Source organism: Sturnira hondurensis, unplaced genomic scaffold (assembly GCF_014824575.4).
Source record: "Sturnira hondurensis isolate 20B ecotype Veracruz unplaced genomic scaffold, ASM1482457v3 Scaffold0010128, whole genome shotgun sequence".
Taxonomy (NCBI): Eukaryota; Metazoa; Chordata; class Mammalia; order Chiroptera; family Phyllostomidae; genus Sturnira; species Sturnira hondurensis.
The window spans coordinates 544580-564758 of NW_028082759.1; the positions used below are offsets into that span (position 1 = coordinate 544580).

The window sequence follows — 20179 nt, forward strand, 5'->3', positions numbered from 1 at the left end:
TTCCCGTATTTCCCACTAATCCGTGCTTGGTTAGGCAGGTCCATGCACAGCTCCATCAGCTCTTTCCTTACACCCTTTCCTCCTGCAGGGCTGCTACTTTACTACAGACTGCATGCCTGCTTCTTTACCACACCTGGCCGCATGGCTGAATCCTCAGAGGAGCAAACATAGCTCCTCTCTCACTAAGGCAGCGTAGCAGAATCTGTCCTGGATCACAACTCCCTGGCCACCTTCTCCTTCTCTCTCCACATGGCCAACCTTCATGGCTGCCTCCTACTACAGCCTACATGGCTCCTGTCTCACTACAGACCTCACGATGGACCCAATCCCCTTCTCTTTCAGACCACCCTTATTTTAAATGCTGACCTGGAACTTCCTACATGATCTTGTGTCCGGCCTCTCCTACAATAGGCTACTTTCGCCAGTTGCCCCATAGCTTTACCTTATTTGGCTGCCATGTTTAGTCAGGGCAAGAGTAACTCAGTGATGCAGGGGCTTCTATTTCTCTTCAGGATGTCACGAGGCCGGATACATTCTGAAAGTCATGTACACCTTTTGCCCAGGTGGTAACACAGCTGTTATCTTGCCTTTTGTCATGCAAAGTATCTTAAATGCTGTATCATCTCCTTGTCCCATCTTCCAACCATGGGCTGTGGAGACTTGGAAGATCCCTCACTGTGCACCTCAGTACAGTATCTGCATGGTACAATTGGTATGGGTAATATCTATAATATTTTATATTTGTTTATGTTTATGCGATGGTCAGTCAGGTGAGGGTGTTGCTGGAGAAAATGGACTCTTGTGATATTGTGAGAATTGAATTTTAGACATGTACATATGGGAAAAGTGTAAGAATAGAGACAGATTTATGGGATAAAAAGAAATAATACTCCCTTGGGGATATAGAGAGCAGGCAGGCTCCAGTAGCAGCTGCCCCAGTGTCCTTGCAAATATTTTATACATTTTCTTGGTTTCAGAAAAAAGAGGCTGTCTTTCAAATGGTCTAACCTGTTTCCTGGGTTCTCTTGGGGATTTGCTGGGACCTACACTTATTCAGTTCCTTTCATGGATCTTCTGGGATTCTGTGTCCTTTTTGTATCCAGTCCTTGTCCCAGATTTTCCCAGGGTAGACTCTTCCCCTTTATGGTTGCCATTTGGGCTCCTATTGTGCACACCTTAAAGCTCTACTTCATCATTTGGCTTCTACTTCATTGTACTTAGTAGAAGGACCTGCCCCTGCATTATTTTGGCTTCTACTTCAAGTAAGCCCAGCAAAGGAATTTCCCCCTTGCTGTGGTTGTCCCCTGGGGAGATTAGAGAACTCGTCTCTTCTGTCTGCTCAGAGGCAGAGTATGCTGCTCTCCCCTTGGGTGTCTGTGAAGCAGTAGCTTTGGAACTTAAACAAATATAGCCATTCTCTCCCCTCCCTTCTCCTTTGTAAATACTTAACTGGCTACCTATGCTAAAAGTCACAACAAGAGATAAAGGAGAGGCTCAGAAAAATAAGGTGTTTCTTGGATTTCAGTGGATTTCTCAAAAGACACCTTACAGGCAAGAGAGGCTGGAAAGAAGTATTCCAAGTCATGAAATCCAAAGACCTACATCCAAGATTGCTTTATCCAACAAAGTTTTCATTTAGAATGGAAGGACAGATAAAGTGCTTCTCAGATAAGATCAAATTCAAGGAGTTCATCATCACCAAGCCCTTGTTATATGAAATGTTAAAGGGACTTATATAAGAAAAAGAAGATGAAAAATAGGAACAGTGAAAAGACAGCAAACTCTCAGTTATTAACAACCACACCTAAAACAAAAGCAAACCAAAAGGACAGCTAGATCAGGGGTGGAACCATAGACATGAAGAACACATGGAGGGTTGGCAACAGGGGAGTGGGAGGAGGAGAAGGGGGGGAGAAGGTACAGAAAATAGCATAGACAGTAGGTAGAAAATAGATAGGGGGGAGGGCAAGAATAGTGGGGGAAATATAGAATCTAAAGAACTTGAGACACGTGGTCATAAACTAAAGGGGGGAATGGTGGGGGAGGGGGTGTGCAGGGTGGAGGGGAATGAAGGGGAGGAATAGAACAACTGTAATGGTATAGTCAATAAAATATATTTTAAAAAAAGAAAAATAAAGTGTTGTTCTCATAGGTCCTAGAGACAGGAAGCACAGTGTGCCATGCAGGGCTTTGTGCAAAACACACCGGATGGTCAGGAGGCACAGGACAAGAGCAGGGAAAGTTCAGGCCACTGCCTTTGTACAAGTTTCTACAGGAAAGGCGAGATAGGTCAAAGCAAACAGTCTAGGATTTACTAAATTGAATAATTCCAGAGGGCTTTAGGCTATGTAAGTGGTCTCTAGCTGCCTGGTGTCTGCCTCAGGGGTGATTTAAAACAAGAGAAATACTGGCTTGGTGTGTGCGAGTTAGGTCAGAAAGTAGTTGGGGGTGTGAACTTGGGATTGATTAGTTTGCATAGGATAGACATGCTTTTGGGCCAGCTGTGATCTGTATTAACTAGCCCTGGGAGGGGCAGTTTCTTCCACAGCCAGAATGGTTTTAAGATGTCAAAATCACATAATATGCAGGAAAATCCTTTAAATTACAATATTCCTATATCATCATTTACGACCATATTTTGTATCACTAACAAGGTGTAATTTAAAGTCTGCTTCTTTAAAGGTGCTGTCAGTGCTAAAGCACTCATTGCTGTCCTTCAAGCAACCCAGAGCCATGGAGATGCTGAAACTTTACTTCTTGTTTTCTCTGCAGTTACTGGTGAAAGAGGTATGAGCGTACTCTGTCTTTTTGTGAAACAACGTTGGCGCTATCTCTGCTTCTTATCATGCTGAATTAATTGAGTCTTTAAAATGTTATATCCAGTGATTAATATTACTTATAATTGATATAATTATCAAAATTGGGCCAGGTAATTATTATCACTGTCTCTTATATTGGTATTAATTACTATTTTAAATTGGCACTTAATACATTCCTTATTGATTACTACTGTATATGGACTTGAGTCAAACTAATACACTATTTTTGTTCCTTAGGGCTATTTAAATCAAGAAGGTAATGCGATAGGGTTTGCTGGACTTGTATCACATTTGCATTACCACGAGCCTTCTAATTTTGTTTTTGTCAGTTTTCTTGTAAGTGGCCTTTTCCATAAGCTCTGTCAGCCAACCCATGAAGGTAAGCTTGATGTGTCCTGTGCATAGTCTAAAATCAGCAACAGAGGCTATAGTGAAGTTTGTACTTTAGGGATGTTTTCCTACGAAGAAAATACAAGGTAGTATTGAGGTAATTTAGAGATAGTAAATTAGATAAAATAAACTTTTATATACCTACTGATATAGATTATATGAGAGACAGCTATATTTTATGATACTTATTTTTAAATGTCAACTTCTTATTAACTTCAGTGATTCCTTGATTCCATGGGTCAGAACACATTAAATAATATATGATATTTTAATTTAAACCTTTAAATATTAAATTTAGTACATGCTCACTATAGAAAAGAAAGCATTATGTGAAACATAATATTTACTATTTTTTGTGAATATTTTCTCCCAGTGTTTAAAATATAATTGTATACTACATCTAAATAGCTCATTTTATATTAATTGCATAATTTAGAATCTTGTTTTCTCCCTAAGTGTTTTTGCCGATATTCTTTTTGTAAGTTTTTGTTAATTCTGTTTGCAATGCCTGTGTAATAGTACATCTAACACAGTTTTTGAATTTTTTATAATTAAATAGACCCCTTAAACAGTGTTTTTGAGAGAGATGTTTCCCACTTATACTGACACTTTTTAGAGTCCCCACTGCCTGGTAAAATCTGCCTTTTTCAACATTACTCCATCGTCTCATGAACTGATGGAAACACTCTGCCACTCTGATGTTTTGTGAAACAAGGATGCTCAGGAAACTCTATCCCCCCAAAAGCTCTGCAAGAGGAGAAATGATTTCATGCGTTGAGATGTGTAGTTTGTATTAAAGCTGTGTACGTATGTGGAGAGAGCAGTGTATACAGTTATAAACACGAAGATAGAAAATTTGGTAACTTTATAAGGCAGATAATATGGCTATCACTATTTTATGAGTAAGGAAACTGAGGCACAAAGAAGTTAAATAAATTGCCATGGTCACAAAATTTTAGCAAGTGTCAGAGCCAAGATGCAGATAAAAATAGTCTGACTATAGAGCCCAAGTCACTCAATGGGGCACCTTTTAAACCACTACCATATAATTCTCGGGTGTTGTGATGGATAGAGAGTACATCAAGTTGATCAGATCTTAATATGAAGGACAGGAAGATAATGTAGAGAGCGGTTATTTGTAGGCTGAATTTGGGGGAGAGTTAAATGCTAGGGTAAGGATTGGTTTGTGTTTATGATACATTGAGATGCAACTGGAGATTGTTGTATATGTGAGAGATGAGATCATAAATGCTTTGTAAAACTGATCACAGACTGAAGAGGAGAGAATCCAGGTAAGGAGGTAGGATGATTTGTGTTTGGAATAGCTGAGGTCTCAGCACAGTGGGAATAGGAAGAATGAAAAAGAAGGCACAGGTGTAAAACTGCTGGGTGATAGAGTTTTTCCTTAGCTACTGTATTTGCCAAAAAGTCAGTGAATGTGAAATGGGAAGTAGTATTCAATTTAAACATTAAAAGTGGGATTAAAAGTGGGATACTATACATTAAAAGTGGGATACTATATGTTTGTTAACAAAATACTTTGTTTTATGTAGGCTCAAAACATTTTTCTCAAGATGTTATGGAAAAGCTTGTGTTAGTATTGGCAAATCTGTTTGGAAGAAGGTATTTTCCACCAAAGTTCCAAGATGCTGATGTCAAATTTTGTCAATCCAAGGTACAATTTATAATTCTGGTATCACTAAATAAATAAGATGAATAAATCCCACCACAAATGAATCAGCAGCAATACAATTATATTAAATGTAGGATTCACTTGTTTTATATACTAATAATTTTCCTTCCTGTATTCATTGTTATAATTAATCTGTAACTCATAAATTTCCCTCTGTAAATCTATTAAAAGATTAAATACCTTGAGAAAAAATAGGATAAAAAGTTTTTCTCATGCTTCCTATTTGAAAGTATCAAATTATAGCATTTAGCGGCTAGAGAAAAAAATGTAGATAATTTTATATTAAATAAACTAATGATTCCCATCATTGAATTTACAGTTCTCTTAGCATTTTTTAGCTTGAAATACTGCTGTCAATAGGAAGTATATATTGTGAGCTATAATCTCCCTACTGAAAAAAAAATAGAATAATCATTGAAGAAATCATCTCTTGACTTACATAGACTAAGAGCAAGATTTACAACTTTGCTTTGATCACGATTTCCTGTCATGAAATACTATCACTAATATACTCCACTAGAATTTGAGAAAGTGGGACAGGCTGGTTATACCAGAGGACCTTACTTAAAGGTGACAAGAAACACAAAAAGAAGTGTTCGTCTGTATTATCTAACCCCCAATGTCAAATTATAAATCTTAGCCCTCACAGATCAGTGAACACAACTGTAGGCATTGACCTCTACCATCTTCACGTTGTTAAATTCACATGTGCATTTCTGAACTATTATTTAATTTCTTGTGTACATAAATTTATATTTAATGTATAAAAGGAAATTCAGTATCTCTATTCTTACCAATAAGGTCATCATAAACAATACAATAAAGGAAGGTTTTGAGTGGAGGACTTCTGTCTCTCTCTCTCTTTTTTTCCCCTTAAAGATTATTCTGAATTTGTGCATGTTCAGGTAAGATATAATAGGTGGTCGTTCTCCTATTGCAACAGAGGGCTGTGACTATAATGAGGGTTAGGTTGGCTAGAATGGTGAAATGGTAAGAACTTATCCCAGGGTGATAGGAATCTCCATCTGTGGTTTTTCTCCCAAATAATTGATCTGTTCTGGAAATGGATTCAAACGTGTGCTTAGCCTATACAGAGAGCCCCTCCTATGAGATAATAAAAACAAACAAACAAAAATTACACGCATTCAAAAAACAACTGATTAAGCTATTCGTGACAACGTGGGGCTGAGTGACAGACTAGAAACTTGAGAGATTTAGTGAGCTTTAGCCACTGAAAATTAGTACTGAGTACAGGTCTGTGTAAAATGTTAGGGCACTCCACCAAATTTCTTGTAACCTTATAGCATTTATTAAATGAAAACCCATTGGAGTTTTCTGAGGAGGAAAGGATCTGAATTTATTTACAGGCTTTGTATCCCCCGTGAGACATTTTTGAGGGCACCAAGGGCTAGAAGATAAAAGTAGATAAGGAAAGAGGTGGATTTGGGCAGTCTTTTATGGCTCCAAAGAATGAGACCCACCATCTCTATACCAAAATCTTAAGAGGGCCACTATGTAAGAACAGGGGTAAGGCAATATAGACTGAGACTTATTAAAACTGGAAAATAGGACTAACCAACTTCAGTCTGTACTCGGACTGAGGTGATCACATCTTCACTCACTTGGTCAAACAGAAAAGTGGGGAAACTCATTCAAGTCAAGATAACATCATTTAAAGACTTTTATGTCCTTTTATAAACACTTTCTGGTGAAAAAACAAAGTCCCCGAAACTAAAAAAAGTGAGTAAGCAAGAATATATGACCAATTTAACTAGAAGAAAAGCAGGTAGCAATAGAAGACATGCAGATGATCTCGATACTGGAGTTAAGATAAAAAGACTCTAAGTATGATTAATATGTTCAAAAAATAGGGGAAGAGATAGATAAAAGTGAGGAAAGGATGGATAATTTCACCAAATAATTAATGGGCATTTCATAATCGAAAAGTATAATACCTGATCAGAATATACATATCAGAAGTCAGAATCAGTGGGCTGACAAAGTATCTAAATTGTAGCACAGGGAGAAAAATGATAATAAACGCAGATAGGGTAAGATACATCTGAATCATACTCAACAGGTTTAATGTTATACAGGGCGTACCTAGAAGAAGAGGAGACAAAAAAAATTGGTGGAAAAGTATTCAACACTCATAGCTGGGAATATTCTGAAGCTCATGAAAGACGACACTTCCTTGTTTCAAGAGTGTAGTCAGTTTAAGAAGATTAAATATGAATAAGCATTAAACCAAAATTAATGAAAATAAAAAACAAAGACGAAATCACAAATTGGCCAGAATCAAAATAGACATTTCCTTGAAAAAAGAAATAAGATTGATAGCTGAATTTTTAACTGAAATATGAAACCTAGAAAAAACAGGGAATTTTTTTACTCTTGTTTATTTTCATACATAAATCTGTACTTATAGTTAGTGTATGTTCTAAATGTAATTTAAAGCAGGGTAGATATATTGTGATTGATTTGATAATGTCAGGTAGATATATTTATGTCCATTTTTTAGCACTATTGATATATAGTTGATATATAAAATTGCACATATTTAATGTTACATCTTAATGATTTTTAAAATATGAAATATACATAAACTTGTGATATTATCACCATAATCTAGGTACTAAATATATCTCTCACCTCCAAACATTTTCTTGTGGGTTTTATTTTTGATAGGAACACATAGCATGAGATTTATCCTCTTAGTGTATGTTAAAATATTCAAATATTTATTTATTTATTTTCTTTTTTAAAATTTATTTATTTTTAGACAGCAGGAAAGGGAGGGAGAAAAAGAGGGTAAATGTGAGGGCGAATTTATTTATTTACCTCTTTGCCTCTTACTGGGGACCTGGCCTGCAACCCTACCATGCGCCTGGACTGGGAATCAAACCAGCAACCCTTTGGTTCGCAGGCCAGTGCTCAATCCACTGAGCCACAACAGCCAGGGCCAATAATTTATTATTAACTATAGATACTATGTTGTACAGCAGATATCTAAAACTTATTTATCTTGCATAATAGAAACTTCACATCAAGTGACAAACAATTCCATGTTTCCTTTCCACCCAGCCCCTGGCAACCTCAATTTTATCCTCTACTTCAATGTATGGCTATTTTAATAAGAGAATTTATACAGTATTTGACCTTTTTGATTGGCTTATTTACTTAGTATAATGTGCTCTACGTTCATCCATGTTGTTGTAAATGATAGGGTTTCCTTTTATTAAAGGCTAAATAATATTCCATTGTGCGTATATACCACATAATCTTATTCATTCATCTGCTGATGGTGTAGAAATATTTTCTCCCACTCTGGAAATGCCTTTTCAATTTGTTGATTATTTCTTTTGCTAAGCAGAATTTTTTAGTTTCCTATAATCCCACTTGTTTATTTTTATTTTTTGTTGCCTACACTTTTGGTGTTATATTAAAAAATCATTACTAACACCAATATCCCTATATTTTCTCCTAGGAGTTTTATAGTTTCAGGTCTTACATTTAAGTCTTTAATTCATTTTGAGTTTATTTTTATGTACAGTGTATGGTAAGGGTACAATTTTACTCTTTTACATGTGCATATCAAGTTTTCCCAACACTATTTGCTGTAAAGACTCTGCTTTTCCCATTGTGTGCTCTTGGCACCCTTATTAAAGATCTGCTAACCAAATATCTGGAGGGTGATTTTTGGAGTCTCTTCTGTTCCATTGAGCTACTTGTCAGTCATGCTGGCACCATACAGTTTTAATTACATAGCTTTGTAGTGTATTCTGAAGCCAGGATGTTTGCTGCCTCCAGTTTTGTTCTTTTTTTATCAAGATAAATTTGGCTATTCAAGATCTTTTGTAATTCCAAATGAATGTTAGGATTTTTTTCTACTTCTGTAAAAAATACCATTGGGACTTTGTTAAGAATTGCACTGAATCTGAAGGTCAAGTTGGGAAGTTTTGACATCATAACAGTATTAGTTCTTCCAATCTGTGAGCACAGCATGTCCATCATCACATCTAGTATATTTTCTTTCATCAGAAATATTTCACCTCCTTGATTAAGTTTATTTTTGTGTTTTATTTTTTAGGCTATTGTGAATGAGATTGCTTTAATTTCTTTTTCAGATACTTAGTGTCTAGAAACACCCCTGATTTTTAAATGTCGATATTGTATCCTGCAACTTTACTAATTTTGCTTATTAGTTTTAATACAGTAATGTAGTAGAATAATTAACAAGAGATTAGCAAAAGGAAACTAGGGAGGTTTTCTAAACCCTCTCAGTCAAGTGAGATTTATTCCTGGGATGCAATGCATTTTATAGTGGTGCTTGCTCTCCAAATGTGTGACTAGATTTTTAAAATTATTCATAGCTCTAATGTCATTTGAAGCCATGTGGCTGTTTAAAATTTGGTTTGATTGCTCTGGCTGGTGTAGCTCAGTGGATTGAGTGCGGGCCTGCAAACCACACGATCACGGCTTAATTCCCAGTCAGGGCACATGCCTGGGTTGCAGGCCAGTTCCCAGCAGGGGACTCACGAGAGGCAACCATACATTGATGTTTCTCTTCTTCTCTCCTTCCCTTCCTCTCTAAAGATAAATAAATAAAATCTTTAAAAAAATTTAGTTTTGATTAAGTAGTGTGAAAACACATTTTTAGGAGGAAAGGTAATGGTTTTGTAAATGCAAGTAGAAACAAAAATGAATTTCACTTTTATTTCCTGGATGAGGGAACAGAACGATTACATTATTGAATAAATAAATAAATGTAGAATTCTATTGCAACATTCTTTGCCCTTCTTCCAAAATTTTAATTTTCAAGGAAAGTATAACGATGTCTCTGAAGAATATTGGGCCATTTGGCACTCCTAACGGTCTCCCTGGTGATTTAGGTGTTCCTTGAGGACCTCCCTGAGGATTTTAGTGCTGCTTTACATAAGTATAACACGACCGTTACAAAGGACTTTGCCTCCTTTCTACTGATTGTTTCCAAATTGGCTGATATGAAACAGGAATATCAACTCCCATTGTCAAAAATAAGTAAGTATACTTTATCTTCATCATGAGACACTTTAAAGCATATATAATGTTACCTAAGAATACTGTGTCCCAGAAGAAGAAGAGACTCCTGAAAATATCCGTCTGCCTTAAAATAAGAGGATTCCTTCTTTCTTTCCAAATAAAAAACTGATTATTAGAAGTTAAAAGGGTAATGGAGAATGAAAGTCAATAGTCATTTCTAAACCATCTTGATGAAAGGTTGGTTTGGGGTCAAGCCTGGAAAATGGAGCAAGGACATATATGAGATGAAGAGAAACTAGGGCCTGTTCTGTCACTTTTTTCCTTGCAAGGAATATGCACAGTGTTCATGAAGGTCCACTCTCAGCAGGTGCCTGGCTCCAAACGATTAGCAGTGAATCCTCGGACAAATGACTCCATATTCATGCCCCAATTTTCTCAACAGATACATGAAGAAGAGAATAACATACCTATGTAGTTTGAGTGACATTAAAACCATTAAATTAACATATGTGAATATCTTAAAGCTGTGCCTAGCACATAGGCACCCGCTATTAATCTTTGCTATTGTTTTTCATAAGCTGTTGTGTGGAACTCTTCCAGGGGGAAGGAAAGAGGAAACACATTACTGGGATAGGGGGAAAGGGTTGAGCTCTGGGCAGTAATTTCCGGGTTGCATTATATCCTAATATCCTCAATCGAAAAAAGTCCAGGAAGTGGAGCTTGTAGCTTCCCAGCCCCTGTTGAATGAAGTGGGAAGCAACGTGAACAAAAGCAGAGAATGTCAGTGCAGCACCGTGAGCATCCCAGAGAAGACTAGGAGTGTGTGAATATCTTACCTCCATTACACTGGAGCCAATTTGGAACACACGATCCCGTGCTTTGTAAGAGTAGGAATGCCAAAAATATTTCTTCTCCTATGCCATTTCCAAACCTAGTGATAGGGGCCACTGGGAACACCCTGTCTAGAAAGACTCTGAGACCAAGTCTGAGTTCAGTGGGGAAAAAAGTACCAAGGTAATAAGAACAATTCTGTGTTGAAGGAGCTTATAATGTAAAGTTAGTATTTTGTTACTGGTTGACCAAAGTAAATTAAATAGAAAACAAAAATGTGTGATATTGATTATACTATTAGTAGCTAACATTTATTGAATAAATTATGTGCCAAGACATGCTATTTGCGTCATGTGGCATATCTTACCCAATCTTCATCATGCTGTTGGCCCCAGAAAGCTGCATGGTTTGGGAGCAGGTACATCAGGCTTAATAATTTGGCTAGTTTTTAAAGGGAATCTTTCCCAACCTGTCGTGACCAGACTTCATGGGTAAGGAGTGCGAAGACTCCCAACTTGTGTCTCACTTGATGAGCTGCAAGGAAGGAAGAAGAGCGATCTCTCCATTTGTTTGTCTCTCTGGGAACTCGGATGGGGATTTGCTCCAACCAGAAACTCCAGACCACGTAAGTAGAAAATGGGGTTGATAAACAAAAGGGCTTCATGGGGAAAAAATAGATTTACACTTCCAGGCAGCTTAGAAAGGACTTCAAATTTCCCAAAGTGAACAATAAAATCTAGGTGTATCACCACAAATATCCAGGAAATGGTGCTCTTGGGGCTGGTATGATTTGTTTCTCAGTATTGGCCTGAGGGACGCTGCTCTACTGTATGAAACTTCCAGGAACCACTGCTTTTCTTCCACTTTGAAGACTCTAGGGAACATTGACACAGTTTGCAGTGGAAAGAATACCCAAGACTATCTTCAGGTTTCCCCAGTATCTCTACAGATGCTGTAACTCCCTCGTAGACTCTGGACCACTGATGTCCAAAATGGAGTATGAAGAACTTGACACAGTCGGAATACGCTCAGTAATTCATTTGACCATTAGAATAATCTTTCAGAAATGTAATTTATATCTCCATACAAATTTTGAGGGAGAAAATAAGTTTTGCTACATTTGATATACATAGTAATATTAAATGTAAACTGTAATTGAACAATAAAATAAAATAATAAAGGAAGTGATGTTCAAGGCCAAAGGAACAAAAACCAAACCAAAACAAATCAAAGTGGAGACCATTGCTGCAAGTCCTGTGTGAAGCTCTGTGTGGAGCTTTACCCCATCTCAATAATCTTATTTATAATGAGCTGCCTTTGAAGAATATGGATTTCTAGCACAGATACAATAAAGGGGTATACTTCAGCTTAGAAGACCAATCATTTTATGGAGGTCTCTTTTTTGTATTTTATTTGAATGACCACAAACAATTATTTACTTGAGGGAATTTAGAATATTTTTCTTTTACATTGAAACAAGATATTAATTGTTAATTATAATTTCCCCCTCTCTCTACCATACAATGAATTCAAATTGTGGACATTATGTACCATTCACTTTTGTTTTCTTTCCTTGTACAAGTTTCTCCACAGCTTTTGAAGAGATGCCGATGCAGTTAAGTCTGTGATATAATGTCTGTGTTTTACTGCGATACGATCACTACTAATTAACAGTGACCTTTAAGGTGCAGGGTATGAAGAGACTCAGACTTGTAGGTGTTATTGATGATGTTCTAGAGAGAAGGGGGTGCATCCGTTTCCTCTGTTTTGAAGCATCTTGGACTCGCGCATGTTCCCAGAGTATTGCTTGTGGTAACATGCTCCTAGCCTTACCCAACTCACTGTATACAAATTTACTTTACTAGTGTAAGTTATAATTCCTTAAAACATATTTTGCTTCTCTTTGTTTGTTACATTTTAGTATAATATTAAATATGCATACATACATGTCTTTTTATATTTTAAAGATTTATTTATTTATGTATAGACAGAGGGGAAGGGAGAAAGAGAGGGAGAGAAGCATCAATGTGTGATTGCCTCTCATGTACTCCCCACTGGGGACCTGGCCCACAATGCAGCCATGTGCCCTGACTGGGAATTGAACCAGCGACCCTTTGGTTAACAGACCCGCACTCAGTCCACTGAGCCACACCAGCCATGGTGCCTATCTTTAAATGGCATATAGATAAGTTAGAAGGCATAAAACTAATAAGAACACTTATGTGCTCCTCCTCTATTTCATTTACTTGTCTCGCCTCTTTTCCCCATGACAGCAACTGTCCCAAACTTTGTGATTTTATTTATCCTTTACAAATGTCGGATTCTACAATCACATTTTATTTTTGCTGCTTTTGAATTTTATAAAAGTGAAGGAATACTGTGGTCTCCTTTCTCCAAAAGCAACTTGTGGAAGTTGCTTTTTGACACCCAACACTGTGCCTCAAAGATTCATTCATACTGTGATGTGAAATTTCGTTTTATTTTTACTACTTTATTATATTATATAGTATGAAAGGAAAAAAACCTGTTGATCTGTTCTCCTGTTAGTGTTTGTGTTTATTTCTGGTCTTTGATATTCATGGGGCTGCTATGAACACCTGATACACGTCTGCAACAGTTCCCTTTGAGTAGAAATTACCTGGATTTTAGGGTCAAAATCATCTCCTAGATCATAATAGAATATAAATACTACAAGAAATGGTAGCGATATTGGCTTTCTAAGCTACTCACCAGGAATCTTAGAATATAGTTGCACCAATTTATACTCTCACTAACAACGTGCTAGAGTTCCATTGGGCTCTGCCAACTAGAGTTTTCAAGAAAAGAGCAGACATGAAAAACTGTTCATTGGTTTTCTTTCTTTTCTTATTTTCCTTCTTTTCTTCCCTCCTTCCACCCCTTCCTTTTTATTCTGGTAACTGGATTATACAAATTGTTAGCATTGTTGAGAAAGTACTAATTCCCTGATACTGTGTTTATAAAGATATTTCCTATACCAGTTAGGATAGTGAGAAAATTTTAAATCAGCTTTCCCTTCCTAGAGAGTCTTGCTGTATTCTGGGCTGGATGGTTGAAGCTGCCGTCAGTGTGCTTACTGTGAGGCAGTGATGTTCTCAGGTGGAGCCACGCCATTCTCTAGGCTGGTTTAGGATGGCACTGCCCAGCGCGTATGAAAGCCATTCTCTTCCCTCGCTGAAAGAGTGTGCTTTAAATATATTGGTTAAAGGAAGTCACTGAAAAGCACAATGTAAGAAATTATAAGTGTTCTTTGTGCAGGACACAAATTAAGAAAAATTTCATTTCTTCAGGTCATTCTGCGCACAATTGGTATCAGTCACACTCAGGCTCCTTTGCTTTGGCCACAGAAGTATGATAGACAAGGAAGAAAAATGCCACTCAATGCCTATGCACTTGACTTCTATAAACATGGTTCCCTGATGGGATTAGTCCAGGACAACCGGTATGTTTTATTTGCCTTCATATGTAATGCTCCCTTTATCACTATCTCTAATTCCACATCCATGTCTTTGTCTTTCCTCTCTCTCTTTCTATGTCTACATTCACCTCCATCTCTATGTTGATGTCTAGCTCTTTTTCTCTCTAAAATTCATTTTGCCTAGTACATTTTAGGCAAAAGCCTTTCTGCAATTTCAAGTGTGGGTTAATCATGCTAATCACACTGGAATTTTTATTCTTTTAGGCTAATTGCAAGGGAAACAAGAATTCTTTGTTGTTTTTGCTTGTGGTTTACCAGAAAAAATCTTGGGGCTTAGGCTGACTCCCTTGACATAAAGATTTACTCTAAAGGTGTATTTTCATGTACTCACAGATATATTTTTATTTATTAAGTATCCTATTTATTCATTATTAGACACTTTAAAACTGAGTAACAATAACAAATAATGCCATGCTCTCCATTACCTGAGAGAACTACACAGAAAGAATATAGTTCATACATTTGAGGACTGAGAAAATGACAATTGTTTTAGCCCTTTGACTGGGAAGCCATTTTTAAAAAGAGTCGGCAGGAATAAGTCCTCTTGGATTTATTGGCCTGGCCACAGAGCGCTGCGATGGGGGGAGGAGCATCCCATCACGCCAGTCGGGAATTCAGTGCGCGTTTTACGTAAAATCGGAACTGTCCTTCTTGAATTAAAGTATTTATAATTTCTGACACTTGAGAAATTTCGATCTTTCAAAAAATATGACCCATCACTGTGAATAAAACATCGTGATATTAGTGAATAATTTACTGGGCTCTTCTCTTTGATTCTCTAGCTCTCATTCACTGTCTTGAGCTTGAGTTTCCTACTCGGGTTTTCTCCCGAGATGGTCAGCCTCTGGCAGGCTCTGCTTGTCTGTGGCTGTGAGACCTGGGATTCACATTTACAATGATCCCTTCCACAGATGAAATCCTCATCTGGGAGTCATCATCATCAGAATTAAATAATTCTGGTAGATGCATCTTTACAGACAAAAGGAATCTATTATTATTGACAAATCTAGCACTTTAATTATGAAATAAGCTCTTCAATGTTTTCACACCCTTAATTTTACAAATATTGTTTTGTTTAGGATGAATGAAAGTGAAGCTTATTTGTTGTTGAAAGATTTTTCACTCACCATTAAATCTATCAGGTATGTTCTATATTTTAAATACTAACTTTGAGCTTTCCAACGTATTTAGTGGTCAGTTAAAAAATGTCAAGGTCATGCTTAAAGATGCCATGGAGCCTCTGATCCACATACACTTCTATACTTTATGAACATCCCTTTTTTGTCCCTTACTTTAAAAAATGTATACCTACATATAATTTGCTGTGAATCCCTCCATTATGGGTTTTTGGTTTGTGCTTTTTTTTTTTTTTTTTTGGCTAACCAGGTTATTTTATTTCTTTTATCTGAGATGAGTCAGACATGTTTGGGCTCTTGGTATGGAGAAGGAAACTTTTAGGATGGTGGAACAGAAGGAGCTCCTCCAGACGGAGTATTCCTTAAGTGTATAGAGTTATCCGAGTTACAGGCTCCAGAGAATTCCAAGAAACTTCAGAGACTTTGGCGCTGTCTCAGAAACTGAGCTTAGGAAACTCACTTAATCATTCATTTTTATAGAAGTATTGAAGTATTATTGATTTGAGGTATAGTCTAAACATTTGAGGTACAGAGAATTATTAAATCAATTCCTGCTTTAAACAAACCTTAGTGTTTTAAGAGGAAACTGACTTGCAGATATTACAAAGGTAGTAAGTGCTAGGATGACGGATCAAAGGTAACCTATTTTTCCTTAAATTCAGAGAAGGATTCTCCAATAAAGCAGTTTTTTGACTAAGTCTTAAAGAATGGGGCAGAGGGAATAGTGTTTTCAAAGGACAGAAGTGAGAAAGGGCCTGGTGGGTGGGGCACAGGCTGCCAACACAGCGTGTTGGTGTGTAGAACATGGGGTGGTGTGTGGATGTGGAGGTGCTGAGTTGCTTAAAGCAGTGGCAGTGGCAGTTCGGATGGAGAATGGAAAGGGTCGTCGTTGCCATACGACAGAGTCTGAGCTCACTATTTTCAGCGGTGTGCAGACAGTGCATGTGAACGAGAGCGCTGTGGGTCTGTGGTGTGTGCACAACAGAGTATGTGTGTTATGATTTATGTGTCTGTTGGAGATGCACAGACTGTCACAGCCATGCAGGTGGGAGGGGTGAGGTTCTGAGGTAAGGAAAGAGAAGTAATGTTGAAGAAGTGACATACTTATGAGATAGTGGAATCTAACCACCCCCCCCCCCAAATAAATGTACAAACAAAGGCTCATAGAAAGAGAGATCAAGCCAACAGTTGCCAGTGGGGAGCAAGGTGGGGGGGTTGTGGGGGGGAAGCCAGAGATGACAGAGGCTGTCAGGAATGTGGGGGTGAGTCCGCCCAGTGACAGCTGATTGCTAGATGGTGTGGTGATCACACTGTAAGAAATGTAAATGTTAACGAACTCTAGTGTACACCTGAAACTAATGTAATATTGTACTCCAACTTAAATAAAAATCAAAATTAATTCAAAAAAATTGTCAAGAAATTTCATGTCATTGGTGAAGATGCCAAGCTTTCTATTTTAGATACATAGGAAAAACATAGGTGTGCCGATGAGATTTGGGGACTGACAACCACAAATGGTGAGCCATAATATCTGTGGGATATCATTCAGGAGAAAATGTTCCAAAGTCATAACTGTGTCTGTGAGTAGGAGGAAATGCGAAGTTGTGAATAGAGATCTCCGTCATTCGTTTTAGTAGGCGAGTGGAGACACTAGGAGTAAGACTGGAAGTCCAGGGGAACTAAGGTAGATACGACTATAAAAGGCTGATCATTTAATCATTCATTTTTATAGAAGTATTGAAGTATTATTGTTTTGAGGTATAGTCTAAACATTTGAGGTACAGAGAATTATTAAATCAATTCCTGCTTTAAACAAACCTTTGTGTTTTAAGAGGAAACTGACTTGCAGATATTACAAAGGTAGTAAGTGCTAGGATGACGGATCAAAGGTGACCAATTTTTCCTTAAATTCAGAGAAGGATTCTCCAATAAAGCAGTTTTTTGACTAAGTCTTAAAGAATGGGGCAGAGAGAATAGTGTTTTCAAAGGACAGAAGTGAGAATCGGCCCAGCTACAGCATTCATTTTGGAATTTCATCTCTCCTTCCTCGTCACCTATATGTTAGTTTCTTATTGCTGCTGGGACCAAGTATTGTACCACAAACTTAGTGGTGTAAACCTATACCAATGTATTCGTACATGTTTGAGTGTCAAGTTCAAAATGGGCCTCACTGAGCTAAACTCCGGGTGTTGGCAGGCTTGCCTTCCCTTCTGGAGGCTTCGGGAGAATCTCTTTTACTATTTATTTCAGCTTCTAGAGGCTGCTGGCATTACTTCCGTCATGGCCCCTTTCAACGTCCAAAGTTAGCATTGGTGGGTGGCGTCTCACCTTGCATCACTCTGAGATAATTTCCTCCTGCTTCCTTCTTCTACTGGTCAGGACCTTTGAGACTTAAGGATCTTTGACCTACCTAAATAATCCAGGGTAATAGCCCCATGTCAAGGTCCGCTGATTATTAGCGACCTTCATTCTCCTTTGCCATATAACCTCACATATTCCCAAATTTCTGGGCATATCTTACCACACCATGTTTTCTTTATTTTCTCACACATCTGGGTAAAGAAAGGAGTATTTTGCTCTTCATAGAGGTAGTTGTCTGTGGATTTCAGTATATACTGGACACAGTAGCAGACAAAACCCACAAAATGACTTCATAGGAGATTTGGGTAGAAAGGGAGGAAAATTTTGGTGGCTGGTATTGAAGGGAGGAGGGATCAAGTTACATGGACTTGGTGGCTCTAACATCCTTTTAGTAATGGACATGGACTCCAGCAATAGACTGGGAGTTGTCTCGTTATCTTTGGTTTTTTGTACACACTTTTTGAAAATAATTATTTGTTATTATTTGATGCGAACTTCAGCCTGTGGTGCCTGCAGTATTGTGGATGTGATGAACAAAATCCCACAGACTGCAGAAGTCCTGTAGAGAAAAGGGACAGCCTGGCCACTCTCTGAGAGAGAGTGCAAAGTGAGACCCTTGCCTAGACAGGCTTTTATTGCTTTCTGGGAGATTATATCAAGGAAGGTCCTCATTCATTATGCTCAGGTTTGCTTTAAGTGAATACTCTTTACAGATAACAAAGCAAAGAATGTTGCAAATGCAAGATGATTCCCAACAATGATTCTTTATGTTTTCTAATATTCCATATTCTAGTGAGATTTACTTAATTCTGCCTACCTGGGGAAATCTCTTCTTATAATACTGATGACTACTCTAAAACAGGTGTTTCATATGTATTTTTTTTTATTTACAGTGTTTCTTTACGTGAGCTATGCGAAAATGAAGAAGACAATGTGGTCCTGGCATTTGAACAACTGAGTGAAACCTTTTCTGGAAAACTTAAGAAAGTCTAAAAACAAAGTCTATTCAAACTACTTAAAGTACCTCCATGGGCATTTTTCAAGCCATATTTTATGATTCTCGTACTTTTTGTCAGAAATACATATGTGATGAGCCCTGGTTGGTGTAGCTCAGTGAATTGAGTATGGACTACAAACCAAAGGGTCACTGGTTTGATTCCCAGTCAGGGCACATGCCTGAATTGCAGGTCAGGTCCCCAGTGGGGTCCATGTGAGAGGCAACCACACATTGGTATTTCTCTCTTTCTCCCTCCCTTCCCCTCTCTAAAAATAAATAAATAAAATATTTTAAAAAAGAAATACATATTTGATGAAGTAGAATCAGCACTTTGGAGCCAGAGTGGCAATCAAACCTGCGGTGTTCTCTCATGAGTGCCATTGTATGAATTATTTAATGTTTTTGAGTTTTCATTTCTTTGTATGGTTGAGTAATTATGCGTAGGTCACAGCTAGTTTCAGATTGAGAAAATACAAGGACTTAGTATATGACTGAAAAACAATTTTTACTCTGTGAGATTTAACCAAATATTACATTTAGAACACTTTTCACCTTGATGTCATAGTTTGTAAAGTATTTTACTAAAGCTAAAATAGATGATAACAATATCTTGAAGTTAAAATATAGTATCTCTCTAATTGACCTGAATGTGATTACGTAACTTAGATATTTGGCCATTAAAATACTATCTTCCAGTGATCTTAAACTACTTATTTAAAATTGTAAATGAGAGTTTTGTTTATAAAATTCTCTGATATCTTAACGTTAAATGTAGCTGATGATTTGGTTTGATTTTAATTGTAAAAAAGTGGCTTGAAAACTACAAAGAAATAAAGTGGGTGTGATCTACCTACCATTGGTCTCTGTGTATCCGTGAATCCATTTGCACACACATATGATTTTTATATAATATTTTATACATACATCTTACCCTTAAACAACATGGGCTTGAACTGTGTGGGTCCACTTACATGTGAATTTTTTCAATAAATATATTGCAAATTTTTTAGAGACTTGTGACAATTTGAAAAAAACTCACAGATGAACCATAGAGCTTAGAATATCAAAAAATTAAGAAAAAATTAGATGTGTCATGAATGCATAAAATATATGTAGATACTAGTCTGTTTTCTTGTTTACTACCATAAAATATGACAGAGCCAATCAAAGAAATTATGGAAAAGACCGTGGATATGACAAAACAAATAAAAAAGGTGGTGATGGTGGTGAAGGGTTTCAAGATATGGATCTTTGAGAAATTCAAGGGCTAAAGACACTGCCCTGGAGGAGTTAACAGAAGACGACCTGCTGCAGGTGAGTGCTCCCGAGCCCGGGCCAGACATTGAGGAAGAAGATGTGAAAGAAGCAGGCCTTGAAGGCAAAGTGAGGCTAAATTATCAGGCAGAAGGCTTCTGATCATTGAAGACTGCTTCG

At 37.4% G+C, this 20179-nt stretch overlaps 1 protein-coding gene across 3 annotated transcripts in view; it reads left to right on the forward strand.

Annotated features, from left to right (window-relative positions):
* The window catches only part of LOC118995337 (probable ATP-dependent RNA helicase DDX60), a 97171-nt gene extending 77355 nt beyond the window's left edge, over positions 1–19816 (forward strand). For all 3 annotated transcript variants that reach the window (XM_037058246.1, XM_037058248.1, XM_037058247.1), the window contains 8 exons: positions 2683–2787; positions 3057–3198; positions 4763–4884; positions 9795–9942; positions 11238–11380; positions 14064–14215; positions 15331–15393; positions 18642–19816. In XM_037058246.1, the coding sequence (XP_036914141.1) occupies positions 2683–2787; positions 3057–3198; positions 4763–4884; positions 9795–9942; positions 11238–11380; positions 14064–14215; positions 15331–15393; positions 18642–18741 (975 nt within the window). In that variant the 3' untranslated portion in view covers positions 18742–19816. The remainder of the gene's footprint in view (positions 1–2682; positions 2788–3056; positions 3199–4762; positions 4885–9794; positions 9943–11237; positions 11381–14063; positions 14216–15330; positions 15394–18641) is intronic.
* Positions 19817–20179: the final 363 nt, after the last annotated feature.